This window comes from Sturnus vulgaris, chromosome 2, assembly GCF_052056855.1.
Source record: "Sturnus vulgaris isolate bStuVul1 chromosome 2, bStuVul1.hap1, whole genome shotgun sequence".
NCBI lineage: Eukaryota > Metazoa > Chordata > Aves > Passeriformes > Sturnidae > Sturnus > Sturnus vulgaris.
Window position 1 is genome coordinate 13,221,098 of NC_142244.1, and position 19,921 is coordinate 13,241,018.

The following is a 19,921-nucleotide window of genomic DNA, read 5'->3' on the forward strand; positions in this document are numbered from 1 at the left end:
CTCAGAGAAAAAAGAAAAGCTAAGTCAGTGAGAGTTTATTTTCAATGAAACAAGTAGTTAAATTCTTATGTTGCTGAACACACACACAAATGGAAAACAAAAAAAAATCTTTATTGGTACCTGAACATTAACAAATCACACCAACATATGTTAAAGAAACCAGAAATTGATTGTGAGAAAAATATTGTCTTTGGATACTGTTGGAAAGGCACAACTGGTGTTAAGAAAGAAAAAGGTTATATTTGTAAAACTTTATTGAAAGGACTAGAAACAGCAAAAATAATTAGAATATATATTTATTAGTTTCTTTAATTTTGGGGGGTTTGTTTTTTTAAGGAAGACCTACACAGAGACTGTATATTGGACAGAGTAAGTTAAAAACTCATTTTAAGTAATATCTTAAACACCAAGCATAAAATTAACATCTTGTTACAATGTCCTGTAACCTACTCCTCATGTTATGTGTTGGTTTCTCTTTACACAAAACAGTAGTCTTTCTCCATTAGCAATACACAGGCCCCATCTGTTTCTCATTAAATACCCTGCTTTTTCTGTAGTGTGTTGTGTTTCTGTTGCTGAAATCTCTCTGAGGATAAAAGGTTCCACGACTAAGGATTTAAGTAAATTCTCAAAGCCTCCTCAGCTCTAATTTGCACAGAAAAAAAGAAGGGTCAGAATTTGGGAGACATTTCCTTCTCACTGACTCTAAAGAATCCTCACATGTATCCTCCCATGCACCCACGGTTCGGTACAAACCATGTTTTATACCCAACCATGTTGGGTACAAACATACACAAAGAAGCCCCAAAATATGAAGGGACCTCTCTGTGCACTGTGGGAGAACCAAAATTTGTTCTGGGAGAGCAGGGATGAAGGGAAGAAAGAGTGTGAGACCTCCACAATGTAGATCCTTTCAGCAAAGCCTTTCTTTAAAGAAGAAAATGTTAATAAAAATGGAGGGAAGAAAAGCAAGTCCGTTTTCTGGACAGTGGATCAGAGGAAACATTCCACGGGGGTAATTTCCCTTTGACAATTGAGCCCATTGGGCAGGCTAAAACATGTAAAAACCTTGATGAAAGGCAATATAATTGAGATTAGCAAACTGACACGTATTCTTTTACACATGTAAAAGAATAGCAAATAAATGTAATTGTAACAGTACAGTCTTCAGCTCAAGTCATCACAGGCAAATGTTTCACACTAAGATTTACTAGACAGCATACCCAGGATTTAATTTTTATGATTCATGTCTTTTTCACACTTATTACTCAAATATAGACTTTCAGTATGTTCTGATTGCTCACTGCTTATCTCCACCCAAGTATGCAGTTTTATTTTTATTTTATATCATACTCAGCCTTGAGTAAAGAGAGACTGACTCACCAAAGACTCTGCAGGACAAAAAACGTGTTACAAAGGATAAAAAGCATTTTGCCTTAGTCAGTTCGAATCATAGACATGACATATCATGTTGTATCACAGCACCAAGTAAAACTACTGATGGCAAATAAATGACCTCATGTACACTTTATTATCTAAGAATCATGATAAAAATAATGATTTTTATAAATGTATTGCTTATAAATACAGACAATACCTTTCTGAAGACTGCATATGTGTTGTAAAACCCATATTCATTCATATCTGTAAAACGTTTCTTTAGGTAGCATGCAACTAGTCCCTGAGCTAACATACTATAGGCTTTTGGTGCCTTTTTGGACTGCAAACTTTTAAAGATACTGAGAACAGTTGAAATAGCTGTCATTTATTACTCACAAGAATGCAAATATGAGTAATCATACAAAGAACAGGCATTCCTTAATTGTTTGTGGACAAGTCCAATTTAAATGGATGTTTGCAAAAAACCAAGCAAGTCACATCACTGGTGAGGCCACTGAACAAATATTTAGAAAATAAACTAGTCACAAACTCTTCTTCAGCATTTGTAAGAACAGTTAATTGCTTTGAGCTTGCTCTCCTGTTTTGGAATAACGAATGAAAAAAATGCAGCTTTATCAACCACTACCACTTTTGGAAGAGTGGTTTGATGATTTTGTAGTCTTACACAAATATCCAAAGATTGCTCAGGAAATATAAAGTTCATGTTACCCTGGAGATGCTCTATATGGAGCAAGCTTCATGTTTATTTTTTTGTTTCACTATTTTTCTTATGTGCAACCCCTGGTTGAAACTGAGTTGTTTCTAAAAAAATGCATACAGGTTATCTAGACTTGATTGTAGTATCTTCATTAATCTCTCACATAAAAATAAATATTTCCATGAGTATTCCTATATTGCCATAAAGAATTTTTTTTTCTTTCATCTGTTACAGCAGGGACACATAACATCAGTAGTCCAGCATCATGTCATTATAAAGCAATAATTTCACTGGAGGACAGACCTGAAGTAGGACAGTGATGAATCAGGCAACTGTTCATTTTAAAGATGCACAAATGGCACATCAGAAAAATATTTATTACCCATTGAAATAATTACGATTAAATCTATACTTGTTTTCTGGAAGAATATGTGTGTATAAATAAAATAAGGGAAAATAAAAGACTGTCTCAAGAAGGCATCAATGTGTTATGATGTCTGGCTCATTCTTGAAGCTTTGAGACAGGTATCATCATCTACAGAATCAATGTAAACAAAATAACCCCCCCATGACCCACTTATGGTCAATTCATGGTATGAGAATCAAGACTTCTGTAAAAAAAAACCAAAACAAACAACTAAAATTACAAGGAAATATTTTTATTTTGGCTAAAACATTTCTCAGCCTGTACAAGTAGTCCTAAACCCCTGCTTTGTTCTGACTTGAATTTTTTCAGTGGTAGCCAGATTTCCTGGCACTTCCACCTCCAACCGAAAGTTGCATCTTGCTGAAATTCAACAGGTTCTTTGGAGAACCCCATACAGTACCTCTGATGTTACAGTCCCAAGAAGAAGACCACAGTCTTTCAAGAGGCAAGAATTAGAACCCAAGGACAGACTAGAATCTTGATCACAGCTTGTTTTCATGGGAATGCTGGCTGCCCCAAGGCTCACATGGGTTGGTGACACATAAGGTACTGGAAGAGATGCAATAGATTGGAAAAGTTGAAAAAGCTTAAAAAATGACAACTGGGGTACCAGAAAATGATGTGGTAAAGAAGAGGTCACAAGGGAAAGGCAGAAGGGAAACTAATGCATGAGGGGAAGGGATAAAAATACTCCCAAGCACTTGCCCAGGCAATGCAGCATTGCTCTAGCCCCAGCTGCTATTCCCTTGGTGGGTATGGAGCAATTGTCTCCTTTCCTTCTGCTTGATGTGGGAAAGTAGGCTGACAGTGGGATTCCAGATTCACAGGAAGAGAGGAAAGGCAATCAAAAGGAAAGCATCCCTTGAAGAGAAAAAGGAAACACATAAAGTGCTGTCGTCCCAAACCATTTTTCCTCTCTGGGTAACAAGTGCAGCTGTGACATTGCAGCCACGCCCTGGGCTTCCATCAGCAATGGGACACAAAAAGAGTCCCAGTCACAGCTCTGAGCCTTGGAGGTGAGCAGTGACTGCTTCAGTCTTGCCTGAGTTGGGAAAGAGCCTGGAAATGGAGGAGCTGAATATATGTACAAGGCTTTAGGATTACCCTAAGAGGAATGAGAGGGAACAGCTCTTTTCTATTTCTTGAGACTTCTTAATCATAGGTTTAGATGTTTGAAGTTAATAATGATGCTCTTGGCAGGAAAGTCAAGAATTGGAGCACCATAATCTGCTTATCTAGGTACTGGGTGGTCCTCATGCTCCTCTTCAAATGCTTGTGCCTCATGATTCCATCTATCTCCAAGCAAAGAGGCAGGCAGAGATGAATTATTGGTAAGCCTGGCTATCTAAGATAAGACTAAAAAAGGGAATGCAGTCCTGAGAATTTTAGTACAGTTCATGCAGAGAGTTGTGTTAACTCTTCCATTGTCCTTAGATCATAGCTAAAATAAAGTGTTAAGAATAAAAAAGGATAAAGTTGGTTTTTTGGGTGTTAGGAAATACTTATAAAGTTTCACAAGTCAACTACAGAGTGATTTAAAATAAATTATCAGCAAATATATTTAAAGGAGAATATACACAGGTGGGATTTAAAAAATAGTACAGGAATGTCCACAAAGGGAAATCTCTCAACAAAACTAAGTCATAAAAAGAATACCTTTTTTTCTGTTATTAAAGAAATAAGAAGTGAAAAATAATATTTCTAAAAGTTTTTAATAAAATAATTTTTCACAAAAATAGACTAAATAGGAGAAATTATGCTTTCTTCTCTTCAAGTAAGTACTTCAAAATCATTTAAGGACCTCTTGAAATTGTGGTGTGTTACAAAAATATAATCTCAGAGCAGCTTCACTGCCTATCTATCATATGCTATGCTGCACACTGAAATTCAATTAAATTCCATTAAAATTTATTAAAGGTCAAAAGTTCTGAGGCACCAAATGTTCCAAATTTTAATTACTCCAAAATTTTTACACTTTTATGAATCAATGTCATCCACTTTGATTTCTACTCTAAAATCTTATTGAAGCAATTTTAAAATAAAATAGTTCATTTTATCCTTATAGCTTAGGCAAATTAAAGTTCTAAATAAATTTATTTCTTGACCTCTCATAAGAGGTCATTTCCCAGATGCTACAGACAGCATAATGGAAGGAGGACACTCAAGATAATACCACAGACTAAATAGTTTGCATGAGAAACTGCAGAATAGTTAAATGTTAACTGCAAAAATAGTTTCTTTTATGCTCTTCTTTCCTCCTTATCTTTCTTTTCCCTGTTTTTTGCTTTCCTTCAGCCTTCAGTTATTTAACTGTCACTTTTTTGTTTGCTTCCAATTCTCTCTTCTTTTTCTCCTGTTAAAAATATCTTTCCTTCTTTTCTTGATGTCTCTTTTCACCATTCCTCTAAGTTTCTTATCAGCCACATCTACCTAAGGAGAAAAAAAGACTCCAGCATCTAAGGGCAACTGTCTTTTTAGATACTGAGTTGCTTGACATTAAAATGTCTGTGATAAAACATTTTCCTCTGTTGTGTGAAGTACGATTTCTTGTAAGAAATACTACTACCTGAAAGGGTGGGGGAAAAAAGTTCTTTGAAATATCCTTCAAGGTTAGGAAAGGCTGTGTTAAACCTTTCTGGTTACACTTTGACCACCAAGCATCACTAAATGGTTTTGATTTGCTGTTCTGTTTAAACTTCCAAAGAAGCCTCTAGTGCAAGACGATAATATTAATATGTAAACTCGCAGTTAAATTATTTGGTACATGTCAGGGTTAAATACTGTAATAAAATAGGAAATCTGAACATCAAAGACTGCTTTCCTTTCTTCAAGATAAGGAACTTGCTGGTTTCTTTAAAAGAACGTTAATTTTTAACTGTACACCTGAATTTTTTTTTTTCATCAAATCAGGATAGTTCATCTGGGCAGAGAAATTAGTGTCCTGTTGGTGATGTGCTTCCAGCAGCTATTTGGGGATCCCAGTGGTCACTGCCACGTGGAGAGATGGGTACACAGGCATTGATGTCCCTGGGCAGTGTCTCCTGAGACCTTCTAATCTCTTTCAGTACTTTTCTTTTCAAGCATATTTTATTTGAGGCAGCAACAGTACTGTTAAATCCATATTTTTTTTCTTTAGGGATCCATACAGCTAAAGCCACATATTAGATTCCTTTTCCTTCTTGCCAAAACTGCTTGAAAGATATATTTATTTGAAAGTCAAATATAAACCATAGAATAACCTGCAATATTTAATCCCAATGCACAATTCAGCTTGTCTAAATTGCAATCAGTCTTAGGAAACTTGGAAAGAAACAGATAGATTTTGCTTTATAGCAAAATTAGGACTCTGTTTCTTTATCCATAGAGGACAGGTAAAAATTATGAGTACCAAATATCATCAGAAATTCGCAACCTATCAACCAATCAATGAACATCAGTATGATGAGTATCAGTATGATATATTTAGCCAAAAAAAGCCCCCAAAAAATAAAAAGCCCACAATTTCAGAATAATCCCTCTACCTAGAAAATACAGGACTCAGACTGACTGAGAAATGACTGATATGTTACTGACAGGATTTTAGCACCACAACAGAAGATTATTGAAGCTTTTAAGAGAGTAAAGTAACTCTTTATATTCCCACATTTACATATGTATGTATGTACACAGACTTGTACATATATATATATATATTTCAGCACACAAAGAATCAGTAAGGACAAGTATCATTTTTCTTTATTACTTCTATATTAGTGGCATTTATAATAATAATAATAATAATAATTAATAATGGTTAAACAAAGACCACGGTATTGACATTTCTAGTGCTAACTACAGTAAATAAACCAGCTATGCTGATCCTAAGCACTTTACCCCAAATGCAAAATGAACTGAACAACAGAAAGAATACTTCTAGTGCCTTGTAAAATCTTAAAATGTCATAATTCTGTTAGTTCATATGTTCATATTTCTACCAGAAATATGAAAGACACATATCTGCTGCAGCTATTCACTCTGGGACAACTTTAAATTCTGACATTTACATCCAAAACCTGATGAAAAAAATTACAATTTCATTCCATATAAAGTGAAAAGAAATTTATTCACAGATTAAGCGATTTTGATTGTTTTCCTAAAAAAGAAAATTACATATAGTACAACAAAAAAAAATATAAAAAGTTTTTAATGTCAGAAAATATGCTTGTACATTCTTCAGTATAAACATTATATACAGTATATAGCAGTTAATAACCAGAATATTGCTCTATAATGCAGTTTTCTGAGAGAAAGTGATACATTGCCATTTTGGTAACAAATCATGAGATGTCTTTGTGTAATTTCCCACGATCATAGGCATGTAAATCATAAAGTACAGGCATTCAAACAATAATTGTTTGCTTTCTTAAACAGGAAGTGAATACATAGAAGTAATAACGTACCGGAAGAAGGCATCATTGCATAAGCAATTAAGCAGTGCTATTTTTTACATATTTAATTGTTTAATATTGCCTCCAAGATATATGCTGTTACCCCCCACACTACCAAGATGTTGTTATAATGCAAAATTACAGCTTGATATGGGAATAAATTCCCTTATTTTCCTTCCAAACTATTTTTGTTGCAGTTCTATTTGTCAGAAAACAACATTTATCTCCATTCTCCTGACCTCACTCATTTGAGCTGCAATCGAGCAGAACCAGGCTACAGATTTCCCAGTTCCAAGATCCCCTATGGAAAAGTAAAGAAGAAAACTTCATCTGATGAGGTGTAAGCTCAGATAAATCAAATGCCAGCCATAGAAATTAATGATTTGTTGTGGTCTTTGCTAGACCTTGAGAAGAATGACTAAAATTGGATCACGACAGCTTTTCTGGACAACTTCTTTTGCCCCTTAATATACCACGATCTTTTTTGGAGAAGCATCACAGAGAGCCTAAAGAAAGGTTCTTCTGTCTTCTAAAAAACTACTCAGAGCAAAAAAAAAATTTGAAATCTCTTGATATCGTAAATATAAATTACTTTTAAAGCATTGCTAAACTGCTGCTAATCTGAATGCTTCAGTGAAAATTTCAGTTAAGAGATGCAGAAACCAGCCATGTCCCCTTTCATGTAATGTCATACTTTTTGGTTTTATTTATGGAACTTAAGTGTAAACCAGTTAAATAGAAACATATATCACACAATCACAAGCCTTTTCAGAATATTTTTTCATCAGAATTTTAACTATGATGTGCAAAAATGAACCAGCAAGAGAACGTCTTCAAGTGTGATGTCAACTGACAGGCAAATATACAGCATTAAAACCAATCAACAAGTAATCCATCAACTGTGATTACACAACATTTTTTTTTCTTTCAGAAATGAGCTCTCTACTGCTCAGAGTATCCAGCTCTGCATGATAATCTGCACTCCCACTACTAGAGAAATTTTGATATCGTGGATAGTAAAGCCAAATAGTATACAAGGAATGGCATTCCTGTAAACTGTTCTTATTCTTAGTGAGTCTGCTGCTAAAATTTAAATAAAAGAAACACTGAAGTCTACTCTAAATATCTTCTCTTGAATTTCAAGGAGAGCTGATTCAGATCCACAGCTTTTAACACATTCAACAACTGATCTCTCTAAGCAACCAAGTAAAACAATATCAAGGTACTATAACAACTAATTTACAGCATATTTTTCTTTTAACCAAATATAGCACTGTGCTAATGTGCTGGCTTGAGAACACCCTGTCCTGAGAGAAGAAAACAAGTAAATTGAATCAATAAAGTCTAATAGCTAATACAGGTGACATTAAATGAACTACTGTAGTTGCAAAACAATTTTCAAACAGGTGGTGGTCTTAAACTTCTGAATATTTGCATAATTTACTTATCGCTGCTAAATGACATCCCAAGCTGATTAACTTTATTAATGCTTTTGTGAGACATTAATGTCTGTATTACCATCTATTTCAATTTTTCATAGGAAAAAAATTAGACTGAATACTCAGAATCAAACATTTTCAAACACTTGCAAGTCAATTAATCAAAACTGAATGTTAAGTATTTTTACTCTAGGATCTGGTTATTTTCATAACAGGTATACAGACACTCATTTTAGAAAGCCTTTTGACTGAAAAAGAAACATACTGTGGAATAATTTCGTTCAACATATTTCAGTTGTGCCTCAGTTTCCACAATGATTAAAGTAAAGGGCTCTTTTAGAAATAATTAGTTCATATATTCAAATATTTGTAAGCTGTGGTTTGCCATTTTTGTGCATCCCTTATGCACACATTCATGCCCTGTTAGTTTGGGCAGGGTGAGCTTTAGATGTAAAGTACCTGTGAGTGGACAAGGCAATTCTCAGTTCCATTCAATCCATCACCTTTTTCCTTAATGCTGCTGCTAAGGGGACTGAGAGAAGCTGCAGATTTACTGATATTATATTCATACTTTAGGAAAACAAAACAAAACAAAAAAAGCTCAAGCTGCAGATCAGCTTCCAGATAAGAGGACTGAAAAAATAATACCCATTCCAAGGATACCAACAGCCAGCCCTCCAAGTTCTGGCTATTTTAGGGACTTCCATCACATATGTTTTCCAAGCAATTATATCACATTTAACTGAATTAAACAGAAAGCCTTTGTTCAATTTTCAATATTCCTTCTATCTTTTAGTAATCTAAGTGTTTCTAAAAAAAAAAAAATTAACCCAAAAAACCCAAACCAACAAAAGACCCCAAAACAAAACCACAGCAAATATTTACAGGCATAATGATAATATTATGCTGCCCATCACCATCATGATCATTCTTGTTTATAAATAGATGGACAGGAATAAGGAATAATGTCAGCAAGAACTGAGTTGCTCTTTAAATGGAAATAATCATCTGGTTATTTTAGTCAAGCAGCTGAGTATGCAGTAGGAAGTCTCATTCCCAAATATTATGATGACTCATCTACTTTCTTTTTCTAATAGTAAATGCTCTTTTCTCTTTATAAGTGCAGCATTAATAAACCTTTCACAAGCTGCAATTCCACTTTAGATCTCCTTACCTAAATCTGCAGATTTTAAAGTGCAGCTATGCATTTATATCCATAAAATTAGCTATTATAATCACTGGGGTTACAAGGTTCTTTCACACAAACTGCAGACCTGCGAGCTTTGCTGCCTTTATCAAAGCTAACATCTGAAAGAGCATGCAAAATGCTAAGACTGTAAACAGAAAAGGTGCAGCCTGGACTTCTCCCAAGTCCCTGGAAAGAGAGGAGTTAATCAGCACAGGCAGGGAGAGCTTGCAGTGAGACACAGGACTGTACTGCAGATGTGTGGAGCTCACGGAAGGTGTGGCCCGTGCCTTCCACCTGCACATTGAAATACTTAAATTACATGGCCTTAAAGCTGCTATTAGAGAGCAGCCTCACAGAGAGGAGGAATTACACAGTGAAATGAGGCCTAACACATTATTTCTTCAAACAGAGAGCTGAGAAGAAGAGAAGGAAAAGCCCGGGTTACTCACGATTCTTTTCACCTCTCCACCTTGACCCCGCTTTTATTCTAGGCACGACGTCCACGGCAGCAGTTATGTCTATTAGCCCAAGCAGCAGCAGCAGTGACAGCACAGCCATGCCAGGTAACAAAAAAAAAAAAATCACCTCTACCTGGAGTGCTGCTAGAGATGAATTAGAGAAGACTTTCCTCAGTAATGAACAATTGGAGCTAACAGCACTTACTCAGCAGAGGCAGAGGGAGATGTAAAATATTATTCCTACTAGAAATGTTTGTTAAAAATTTCCATTGCATTGCTTGTTTCCTTGATCCCGGGAATGCAAAAACAGAAGAGTTGTAAAGGCTTCCCCTAACTAGGAGCCTCTGGCACTCAGACGCAGGAGGAGATGCAGTGGCAGCTTCCTGTGGTCCTTCAGAAGCCACCAGCTCCTCACCTGCCTCTGCCACCTCTCAGCCCTTCCCAGTGTTTATCAACATTCCCCACAGCATCCTAGCAGGGGACACAGCCAGGCTGAAAACAGAGTTTTTTCTCCCTCACTTCCATATTTCACTGCAGTTTCACAGAGCTGATGACACGGAACATTTTAATGTTGACACTCAAATCTCATTACGCTTATCAATGGGCACAAAAGCACTTCCCCCCCTTACCCACAGAGGGGCAAGGGCAAAAAATAACATATGCAAGATGAAAAATAAATTCTTAAACAAGAAACTTTTTTTTTTAAGCTTCGCAGTAACTCTGCTTCTTATTCAGCACAATCATCTTCTATTCCTGGGGAAAATAACACAAACAATGCCACCTCCCACACAGGTTTCAGTCAGCAGATGCTGCATAAATGGAGCAGTGGTAAGAGAAGCTCTGAGAAATTGTGTATAGAATCTGTGTTACCTAACAAACCTTCCCCCTGCAGCCCAGCAGCCTCAGGGCACCCGGCACCAGTGCAAGAGATTCCAGTGCTTGCAGCAGAGCTCTTGGGAGTTATTTACCCCTGGCTGTTGGGAATTATTTAACCCTGGATACATCCATCAGTACCAGGGAGTCAGATCACCAACATCCCTGCGGTCATCGGAACAGTCCCAAGGAAGAGCTGGAACACGAATTATCTGCTACCCCTTTCACCACAATTATGAAATCATTCCACTTGAGTTGTGAAGACCCAGAAAAGCTTCATCCTGAGAGCTGAAAATCACCACAATGAGACCAGAGGGCTTTTTGTCTGTGGTGACAGAGAGCTTTAGTCTGCACGAAGTCTACAATTATATCCAGTGAAAGTAACTGCACAATTTCTAGTCCTTTAGTACCATAAGCATCAGCCTCAGGAATACTTACAATTTTTACTTATGGAACAGTATAACTTACTTTCTTCACAAAACAGCAATGAAAAATAATTCTCCAAGCTGATCTTCTGTTTCATTGCATACTGTCAGTTGTGTATGGATGTAACTGAGCTGCAGAATTGAGGACCTTTTTTCAAATAAAGTACTGGAGTAAATTTCTAGATACAATTTCAATTAGCAAGAAAAGGGAGACAAAGTAAGCTATTTCCATCTTAATAACGCATCTATTTATTTATAGTATTTACAACCTCTGCTCTTTTTGAAATTTGAGCTCAAAATTATTAGTGCAATTGAAATACTGCACAAGAACCTGTTAGGAGGTGACCAGCTGAAGACACTAATTTCTAAACCTTCTCATGTCAGTGATAAGAACTTTGCAAAAGAAGGCAGGAAAAATTTTCTCATCTGGAGCTGGCAGACCACAGATGATCACAAGAAAGCTTCAATGGCCATTAGTTATCCACAAACTCTTTTTCTTTGGACCAGCTGGAGAAATTAGTAAGAGAGATGTGCTCTTATTTCAACTCGGGGCAAACTTAGTTCAGTACAGAAAGCAAAGTATTTATGGAACAGGATATAAAGAACTTGTGATCTGCCAAATCTCCTGCTTGTTACAGATTGCAAGCAGCCTTCAGTTTTGCTCTAACCCCAACAGCCCCTTGTGGCTATTCACTCTGCAGAGATGACCAGCAGGGAGTGGCTTTCACATATAGACCCAGTACTGTGTCTGGGCAGGGAGAGAGTCATCAGGTCCTTGTCTCCGTGGGATTTCCTTATTGAAAGCTTTGGGTTTTTTTGTGATCATTTTATTTGGCAGGAGTCACATCTATGTGCTGAAGAACAATGGAGATCACTCCTACACATGCTGTTGGGCCTTTGCCCCACAGCAAAAACAACTCCTATGGTAACATATAGCGTGAAAATAAATGGTTGGGGAGGGGGTCAGATTGTCTTTTTTTAAAGCACTTTCTAACTGCACATTTTTCACCATCTGAACTCATGCCATTTCAGTCAATAGTCGCTCTTGAAAGATGACTCATCATGTTGCTGGTTATGTAAGACACCTGAATGTACCAAATTGTTCACTGCACCAAAATACATCAAAGGGAAAAAAAAAAACAAACCTCAATTAATATAAGGCAGCCCTTTAGGAGCACATGATCAGTAATGTAGAATGGTGTAGTTTACTCTGCAGAAATACTGACTGTTCAAAGGACAGCTGCAGTTTTGAGCACTGAAACCAAAAGGCTTTGCAATCTCACAGCTGACAGTGAGCTGTTTGAAGGACAGAAGAGAAAGATTTTTAAAGAAAAAAAAAAAAGCCAAAGCAAAGCATGAAATTCCAGAGTGGAAGAAATTAATCTGAGCTAAAAATTTGAGCTGCCTCATAGAAGAATCCCCTGCCTTGTAGATAATACTTGTTATCTTTTATCTGGCCCCAGATCAAAACTTCATTGAGCCTTGTGCTGTGCAAAAGTAAACTGGTGCATCAAATAAGTATTTCAGTAGACATTGGCTGAGCTCTCAAGCCCCACAGTTGTTTTGTCCAAGAGGAAATCCTACACAGAATTAATGGAAAGTTTCAGAACTGTAGGCCAGATGACTTTTTATCTTACAAGATTAATGGAAGGCTACTTTTATAGACACAAACCACTGCATGGACACTTTTGCACAGGTTGCACCCATTTATCCTGTCAGAACAGAAGGAGCTGTTGCCTTCAAAAGAGCTACCTCATATCCCTAGGAGTGTGAAGGGATACTCAAAGCAGTGTCTCACAAGTGATGGCTTTTCATTCACACAAAGAAATGCAATCAGACATTGAAAACTCATCACTAAAAGAACTTTTACATCACTCTGTCTAATAGAGTGCCTCATGCACAGTGTGGCTGTTAGTGGGCAATTACTGCCATCAAAGCAATGCCAGACTGCTGCCTTCCCCACTAGAATAATAGCAAGAAAAACCAAACCAATTAAGCATTCAGAGGTGTGAAGCCAAATAAAAGGTGGCCTGCTCCTATGTGATTCAGTATTTTATAGCTCATTTAACTAGTTTCAGTTTCTGCTGTATAATTTCTGCCCACATGAGTTCCTCAGCTATTAGAAAGCTTACTCAAAAGCAATATAATTAATTCTGGAATTAGCCAGGTAGATAAATTTTTCAGAGATGAAGTGGACCACTTGAAGATATTACACTAAGACTGGATGCCTTCCTGACTTATATGCTACAGTTCAGTCAAAAGGACTTGAAGATAAAATTACATAATGAATTTATGGTCTGTGGTTACACTAGTTCTATCTAGCTTCAATACATATCATTTTCTCAAATCTTCAGACATATCTAATTTCTTTTCTCCTCAGCTTTCATTATGTCCAAAACTTTTAATTTCTGGTTTAGTGCACCATAGATAAAAGTCACTTGCAATTTACTGCACAGATTTTTCCTTGGATCAAGTAGCTTCCACTGAGCTTTTTTTCTAAAGTTCTCTCTCCCTTCATTAGAGACTTCACCTTCTTTTAACTGGTAACAGAGCTCTCTACAGCATCTTGGCAAGGGCTTCCAAAGGGGATTTGAAATAAATTTCCTCTGCATTCATTCACAAAGACATGATGAAAGCTACAGCCTCTCCCACTGGAAGAACAGCTGTCCTTTGCAAAAGTCAGTTCCTCTTGTGCACAGAAGTCCTTCTCCACTCCTCAAAGCCAAAGCCACTTCCTTACACAGGGACATCTCTGTCCCTCCTGAAGACCCTGCCACTGGCTGTGCTGGAAATTGATGACCTGGAAAAGCTTTTTTACCCCAGAAGTGAGGTGCTGGTTTAGTGCAAAGGAGGACAGACTGACAAGGAAGAGCCTGGCTGGGCACCATGCCACAGGTTCGTGAGTCACCCCCTCCTCAAAGTCACACAAGGACTGGCTCAACTCCTGAGTAAGGGCAGCTCTTCCTTCCTCCCTCCTTTTCTTACCATGCAGGGTGATGAGCTGCCCTTCTGAGTCCTTGATTTTAAGGCATCTTTATCAAATTTGCAAAACAAAGCAGATCTCTATTTCTGCAGTATGAGCTCTACTTAAATACCTGCCACACACAGTTCTTACACTGCCTTTGATGCACTTCTGCAACAGTCTCCCTTTTTAAAAGAAAAACCAAATCAAGGAGCCTCTGCGAGGCAGCTGCACAGAGACTTTGGGGCATGACAGGACAACAGTTACAGAGCTCATTAAAGCTAAACATTAGCCAAGTTTTATTTTACAAGCCTTGTAACTCTAAAAGCTCCGGGGAGATCAGCTCAAATGGAGCAATGTTTGCCATGAAAACATCGTAGTGCTGTGAAGTGGAGGGCACACACACAATAATTCAGCAGTGTGTGTGTGTGTGTGGAACAGACCCACACACCATTGTATCCCTGCAGTCTTGGGGAAACACTCAAGCTCCCAAACCAGCTTGGCTGGGCTTTTTTCTATTTTGATTGTAGCATACATCTAATTAATAGATCAACTGAACAAAGATCCTGAGACTGACTGGGTTTTTTAATGATTCAAATGCATAAATATGGAAAAAAACCTGCCAAATTCACCATTCTAACATACATGTTATTTTTTTTCTGTTCAGTTATAGAACACCAACAGTGCACTCAGCACTGTATAATCATATAAATTAACATTAAATCTCCCCTAAAGATTTCATGGTCCAGCACAACTGAGTCTTAAAAGTCATCACTTCTCTGGGGGCATATATTTGTTTCTTAATTTCCTCACATTAAAGCCTTTAAATTCTCAACCCTAACATTATACATTTTGCTGGCACACTTTACCTTTTTGGTGGTGGAGGAAAACAAATGTGTTCTTCGTGCAAAGATACACACAAATCTTTAAGTAAGTGTACAGAATCTATGTATACACGCTTCTGCTAATAAAAAACACGAACACAAAAACATAAACAGAGCAGGATTTGCACAATTAGAAAGCAGCTCTGATACACATTATTTAGTCTTGACTAAAGCTACATTTAAGTAAACTGATCTTGGTTTGGGTCAACCAGCCTTACATATATACTCATTAATTATATACAGTTAACAAGAAATAAAATTCCTCTTGTTGAAGTTGGAAAAGAGATGATCTGGTTTTTGAGGCAAAAAGTATATTTTTCTTACCCATGTCCCTTATCAATTTGCCATCTATTCTCATGCCCTCAAGGTAACACAGGTTTTGATTTTGATTTACTTAAGAGACTTCAATTTTCCTGGATTTATTTTTTCCATGTAGCTGCAGAAGAGTAGGCATTAGACAAAGCCTGTAAAGTTAAGTCAGGAACTACTATGGCTTTTACAAGAAATTCCCTATTACAGGCCTAGCTAGTAATGCTATGAGAAAAGCATTTCCAGCTTTCTCTTGCTATGAGAAAAGCAAGAATCAAGACTTTATTTTTTTTTTCTTATTTCATAATACATTTTTTTCTCTTTGTTTGTAAAAGATGCTTAAAGTTAATGAAAAAAAAACCAAAACAAGCCCTGATCTGGGAGCATGTAATAAAGAAGATATTTTGTTCTCGCTGTTAAAAATGCAAAGTGAGTTCCTATGAGATACCTCCAAACTTGCACTCAGGCCATGGAATCATCCTTCCTAAGCAGTCTGGACACGTCAGACATTGTAACTGGCTAAAGTCTACATGAAAGAACATTTCTTAAAGGCTGCTGTTTGAGCTGGAGGTGGCACCTTGTCCTTCATACCAGGAGAGTTTATGCATTTAAAACCATTATCAGAAAAAAAAATAGAATAAAAATGAAGTAAAATAGACAAAAGGCTAAGGACCAGAAGAACAGGGCACTCCAACCCCAGCTGAGCCAGGGCACCTGAGTGATGCTGATGCTACCACAGGCTAGCAAGTCAGGTTCCCTCTTGCACCACCTCCTCCTACAGCCACACATTGCTTCTGCACAACAGAAAACTAATTCTCTTTTAAAAGCAAAAAGCAGACTCTGCATCCCAACACACCATTCATGAAGGAAGCATGTGAGAGCATCACATCTCTCAATATACCTTCTTAACTCTGGCACTAAATCAGCAAAAGCCCTGAGTGAATCTCAAGTGTTCTCAGGACCCTCCACCACAGCACTCCAGGCTTTTAAAGGCTCTGTCTCTTACTGCTGTGATCCCACACCAGCAGCCAGAGCGTGCCTTCATCTAATGATTATTTAGCATTTTTATATGACTGCACAACTAACAGTTCTTCACAGCTCTATGTGAGCTGATATTTCAACACAGCCAGTGTTTTATGTCAGCATAAATGAGAAGCTGTATGAGACTACCACAAGAATGCTTCCCAGATCATGTTGATAGTAAAATTTCATAAGATAATGTTGGCGCTTTTAACATCAAGCTTATGGATTAAATATGTCCCAAACACATTTAATGTATTCAAGTCATTTATCATTATCTGTTCTAACAAACTGGCAATATTTATCCTATTAATTCAGGCAAATGTAGGACTGTTTACTGAGTTGTGGAGAATTCTAAGGATATGTTAAGACAAAAATAAACACAAGAAAACTAAAGTGAATATTGTTTAATGTAAAAATATGCCATCCTACTTAGCTCTCAAAATAAACTGCTAAACTGTCGTCGGCCTTCTGCTTTTCAAAAAAACTGATTGTTAGGCTAATCTGTCAAGCCTGATTTGCATTTCTATATTTACTTTTTCTCACACATTTAAAATATAATCTTAGTGGGTTTCAAGAAAACATTCAGAGAAGACCTGGACATTTTGTGATTGCAAGATTAAATACGTAGCTTGTTGCATTTTTTTCTTATATATGCTTTTAAAATGTATTTCTTTTTTGCTAATGGCTCTTTACTGAAATGTTATTTTCCTTTCCACTGATTTCTGACTTCTCCATACTCCATCTCAGTGTACTACTTCCTTTCTTTTCCAGAATATCATTTTTCCAGTTCGTAATTCCTCATCTCCTTCCTCTCTGTCTCCAGTTAACCAAGCCCTGCTCAGAAGTGAGGTATTGCCTGGATGAGTTGCAAAGGAAAAGGTAGCTGAGCTGAGAACTGTGCCAACACGAGTAGATAACTGATGATGAGAAACCAGTAGATAACATGACACAAACATGTAAACATTTATCTAAACTAGCCCTGTCCTACAGTTCAAAACCTAGAAGTTGAAGCCAGCCTACTAAATACCTAAAACTCTATGAAATTTATCCCAGAAAATAGAGATATTCCTGGTATTCACTTTGTTCATTTCAGAAAAGAAATTGCTTTCTAACATTCTTGCTGAACAGGGCACATGATGTTGGAATACAAAATCAGCTTATTTTTCTGGGGTGGGTGGCACCAGAAATGTGGGAAACTATCTTGGCAGATGGGCAGAGAAGAGGAACTATGACAAAATGTCTAAAAACAGGTATAAGAGTCTGGTTACACTTTATCTGCTCATGCCAACCCAAATTGCAATGCAGTGTAGGCTTTACAATATCTTCATCCAAGCATGTGAGGACATTTCCTCTGCAGTGTTTCTATTCTGATCTTCAGAATAAGAATCAAGGTCAATGTCTCACAGCTTAATAAGAAAAAAATTCAGTTGAAGGACAATTTTATCAGGCAGTTGCATTGGTGTTAATGAATCAGTTGGGGTTTTTTTTTAGCTTTTTCAGTTTTCCATTTTGTCAGGGAAAACTGAATTCTCAAGTGTTGAATCTTGTTATTAGGAGACAAAGTAACTTATAATAATTTTAGCAATGACATGGCTTGTGTCCCAAATGGTGCAAATAATTCACTGACTGTACTGGATCTATAGCAAACCGTGAGCATCTGGCCTCCTCTGCTTTGATCAACATTTTCAAAGCCTACTTGAGCAAGATGAATGCTCTGTCCTATTAAGAGAACAATGGGAACTGGGTTTCTCTGTATCCAGAGAGAAGGCAGTAATACAATTTTCAGCAGTCAATGGTAGTTAGTGGTCTGACTTCTATTTGTGCCTTTGAAAACCTCCCCAGTGAGATTCTTTGGGTGAATTAGAGCAATGGGGTAATCTCCTAAATTGGAACAGAATCAATAAGCTAAATGAAAACATTTACCTCAAACTCTAATTTAAGCCCTGAGCTGATGGAATTAAGAATGTTGTATCTTTAATAGATGCACAGAAATAAAAGTGCCATCATTAGCTGATATGTCATAACAAGCAAAATTACCATCTGAAAACTCATGCAAACTCTACCTTCACGTGAAATAAAACACAAATACATTTAATATGTTTTTCTGTGGGTTGAGTTACAACAATAGTAGGAACACAGGCCACTGTTCCTGACTTTTGTTTATATTTCAAACTAAAACATACATTCTTAGCTGATTCAGGGTAACATTTTACTATATATTTCATGTTGTACTACTGTACATAGATATGTTAATGGAAATCAGTTGAAAAACAAAAATGTGTGTTTGTAATGAGTTCCACACTTTCTAAACTAGAAAAATTGCAATCGTAATATATGGATGTTAAGAACAATTTCATAATAACTAAGACACTGCAAAAATAAACATTCCTAAGTATATGAGCTACTTGAAATTAATAACCTCAGTAATAAAATCAATACTTTCCTTATAGTTTTTAGTAATTTTTTTCCAATATTGATTTTTATTTTTTTAGTAAGGCACTGTAAGGCTTACTTATTATTTGGATTGCTGATATTGTTTTTATCTATCATAAAGAGGATAATTTTTCTAGAAAATAATGCAAAATGAACATGTGAAATAACCAAGGAACAACTGGAAACAGCCAAATGATCATTTTAACGATTAAAAATAAAAGTTTGGAGACATCTAATGCTGAATCATTTTCCTTCAAAAGCTTGAAATACACATAAAATGCAAATGTACCATTCAGTTACAGATAGAAACTTGTTATGGGAATAAAAACTTGTACATTTAAGTGTAAGGTATGGTTTTTACAAAAACTGTGACTGTAATAGCCAAATTCTCTTCTATCATACCAGGATTAAACATAGTAAATTATGATATAGAAAAGATGATTATGATATAGAAAAGATGAATTTCTGAGAGGCAGAGCTATGTAGCAAAATTTTTTACAGATAAGATGGATATATTATGTATAACACAAAAATAAGTAAATAATAGTCAATACAAAATTGAAAGAACCTCAACTTCGTTAAGGGCAGATGAGAGAGTGATTATCTTAATTTCTCATTAGATGGGAGTGATGATTATCACCTTTCAGAATTATCAGTATAAATCTGTTTATTCAAATGAATACTGCTGGAATGCTTTAAAATCGTTTCAGTGACTTCAGGTGTTGCTTCCCACAGAATTTTATTTTTCTCTAATTAGTAAGTGAAGTCTATTCCTCTTCTGTTCCTTTTTCCTTTGTCCTGATTTTTGTGTTTTCCATGTTAGCTAAGTTAACACATTCACTTCTTACATGGGGACCAGTTGTCTGATCCATTTCACAGATCTCTGCTCTGTTGACAGCTACTTGAGGTGCATTCAGAGCTATTTTAAAGATGAAAGCTGTTAACATGACTTTATCAAATATGCCAGCTAAGAC

At 36.5% G+C, this 19,921-nt stretch overlaps 1 protein-coding gene across 4 annotated transcripts in view; it reads right to left on the minus strand.

Moving 5' to 3' along the window:
• ROBO1 (roundabout guidance receptor 1) overlaps positions 1-19,921 on the minus strand; it is a 679,988-nt gene that overhangs the window by 478,004 nt on the left and 182,063 nt on the right. Inside the window, exon 1 of one of the 4 annotated variants that reach the window (XM_088157818.1) lies at positions 10,030-10,386. The exons of the other annotated variants lie outside the window; for them this stretch is intronic. Within the exon in view, the coding sequence (XP_088013944.1) occupies positions 10,030-10,138 (109 nt within the window). The 5' untranslated portion in view covers positions 10,139-10,386. Of the gene's footprint in view, positions 1-10,029; positions 10,387-19,921 lie in introns of those variants that run through there. 4 annotated transcript variants of the gene reach the window in all.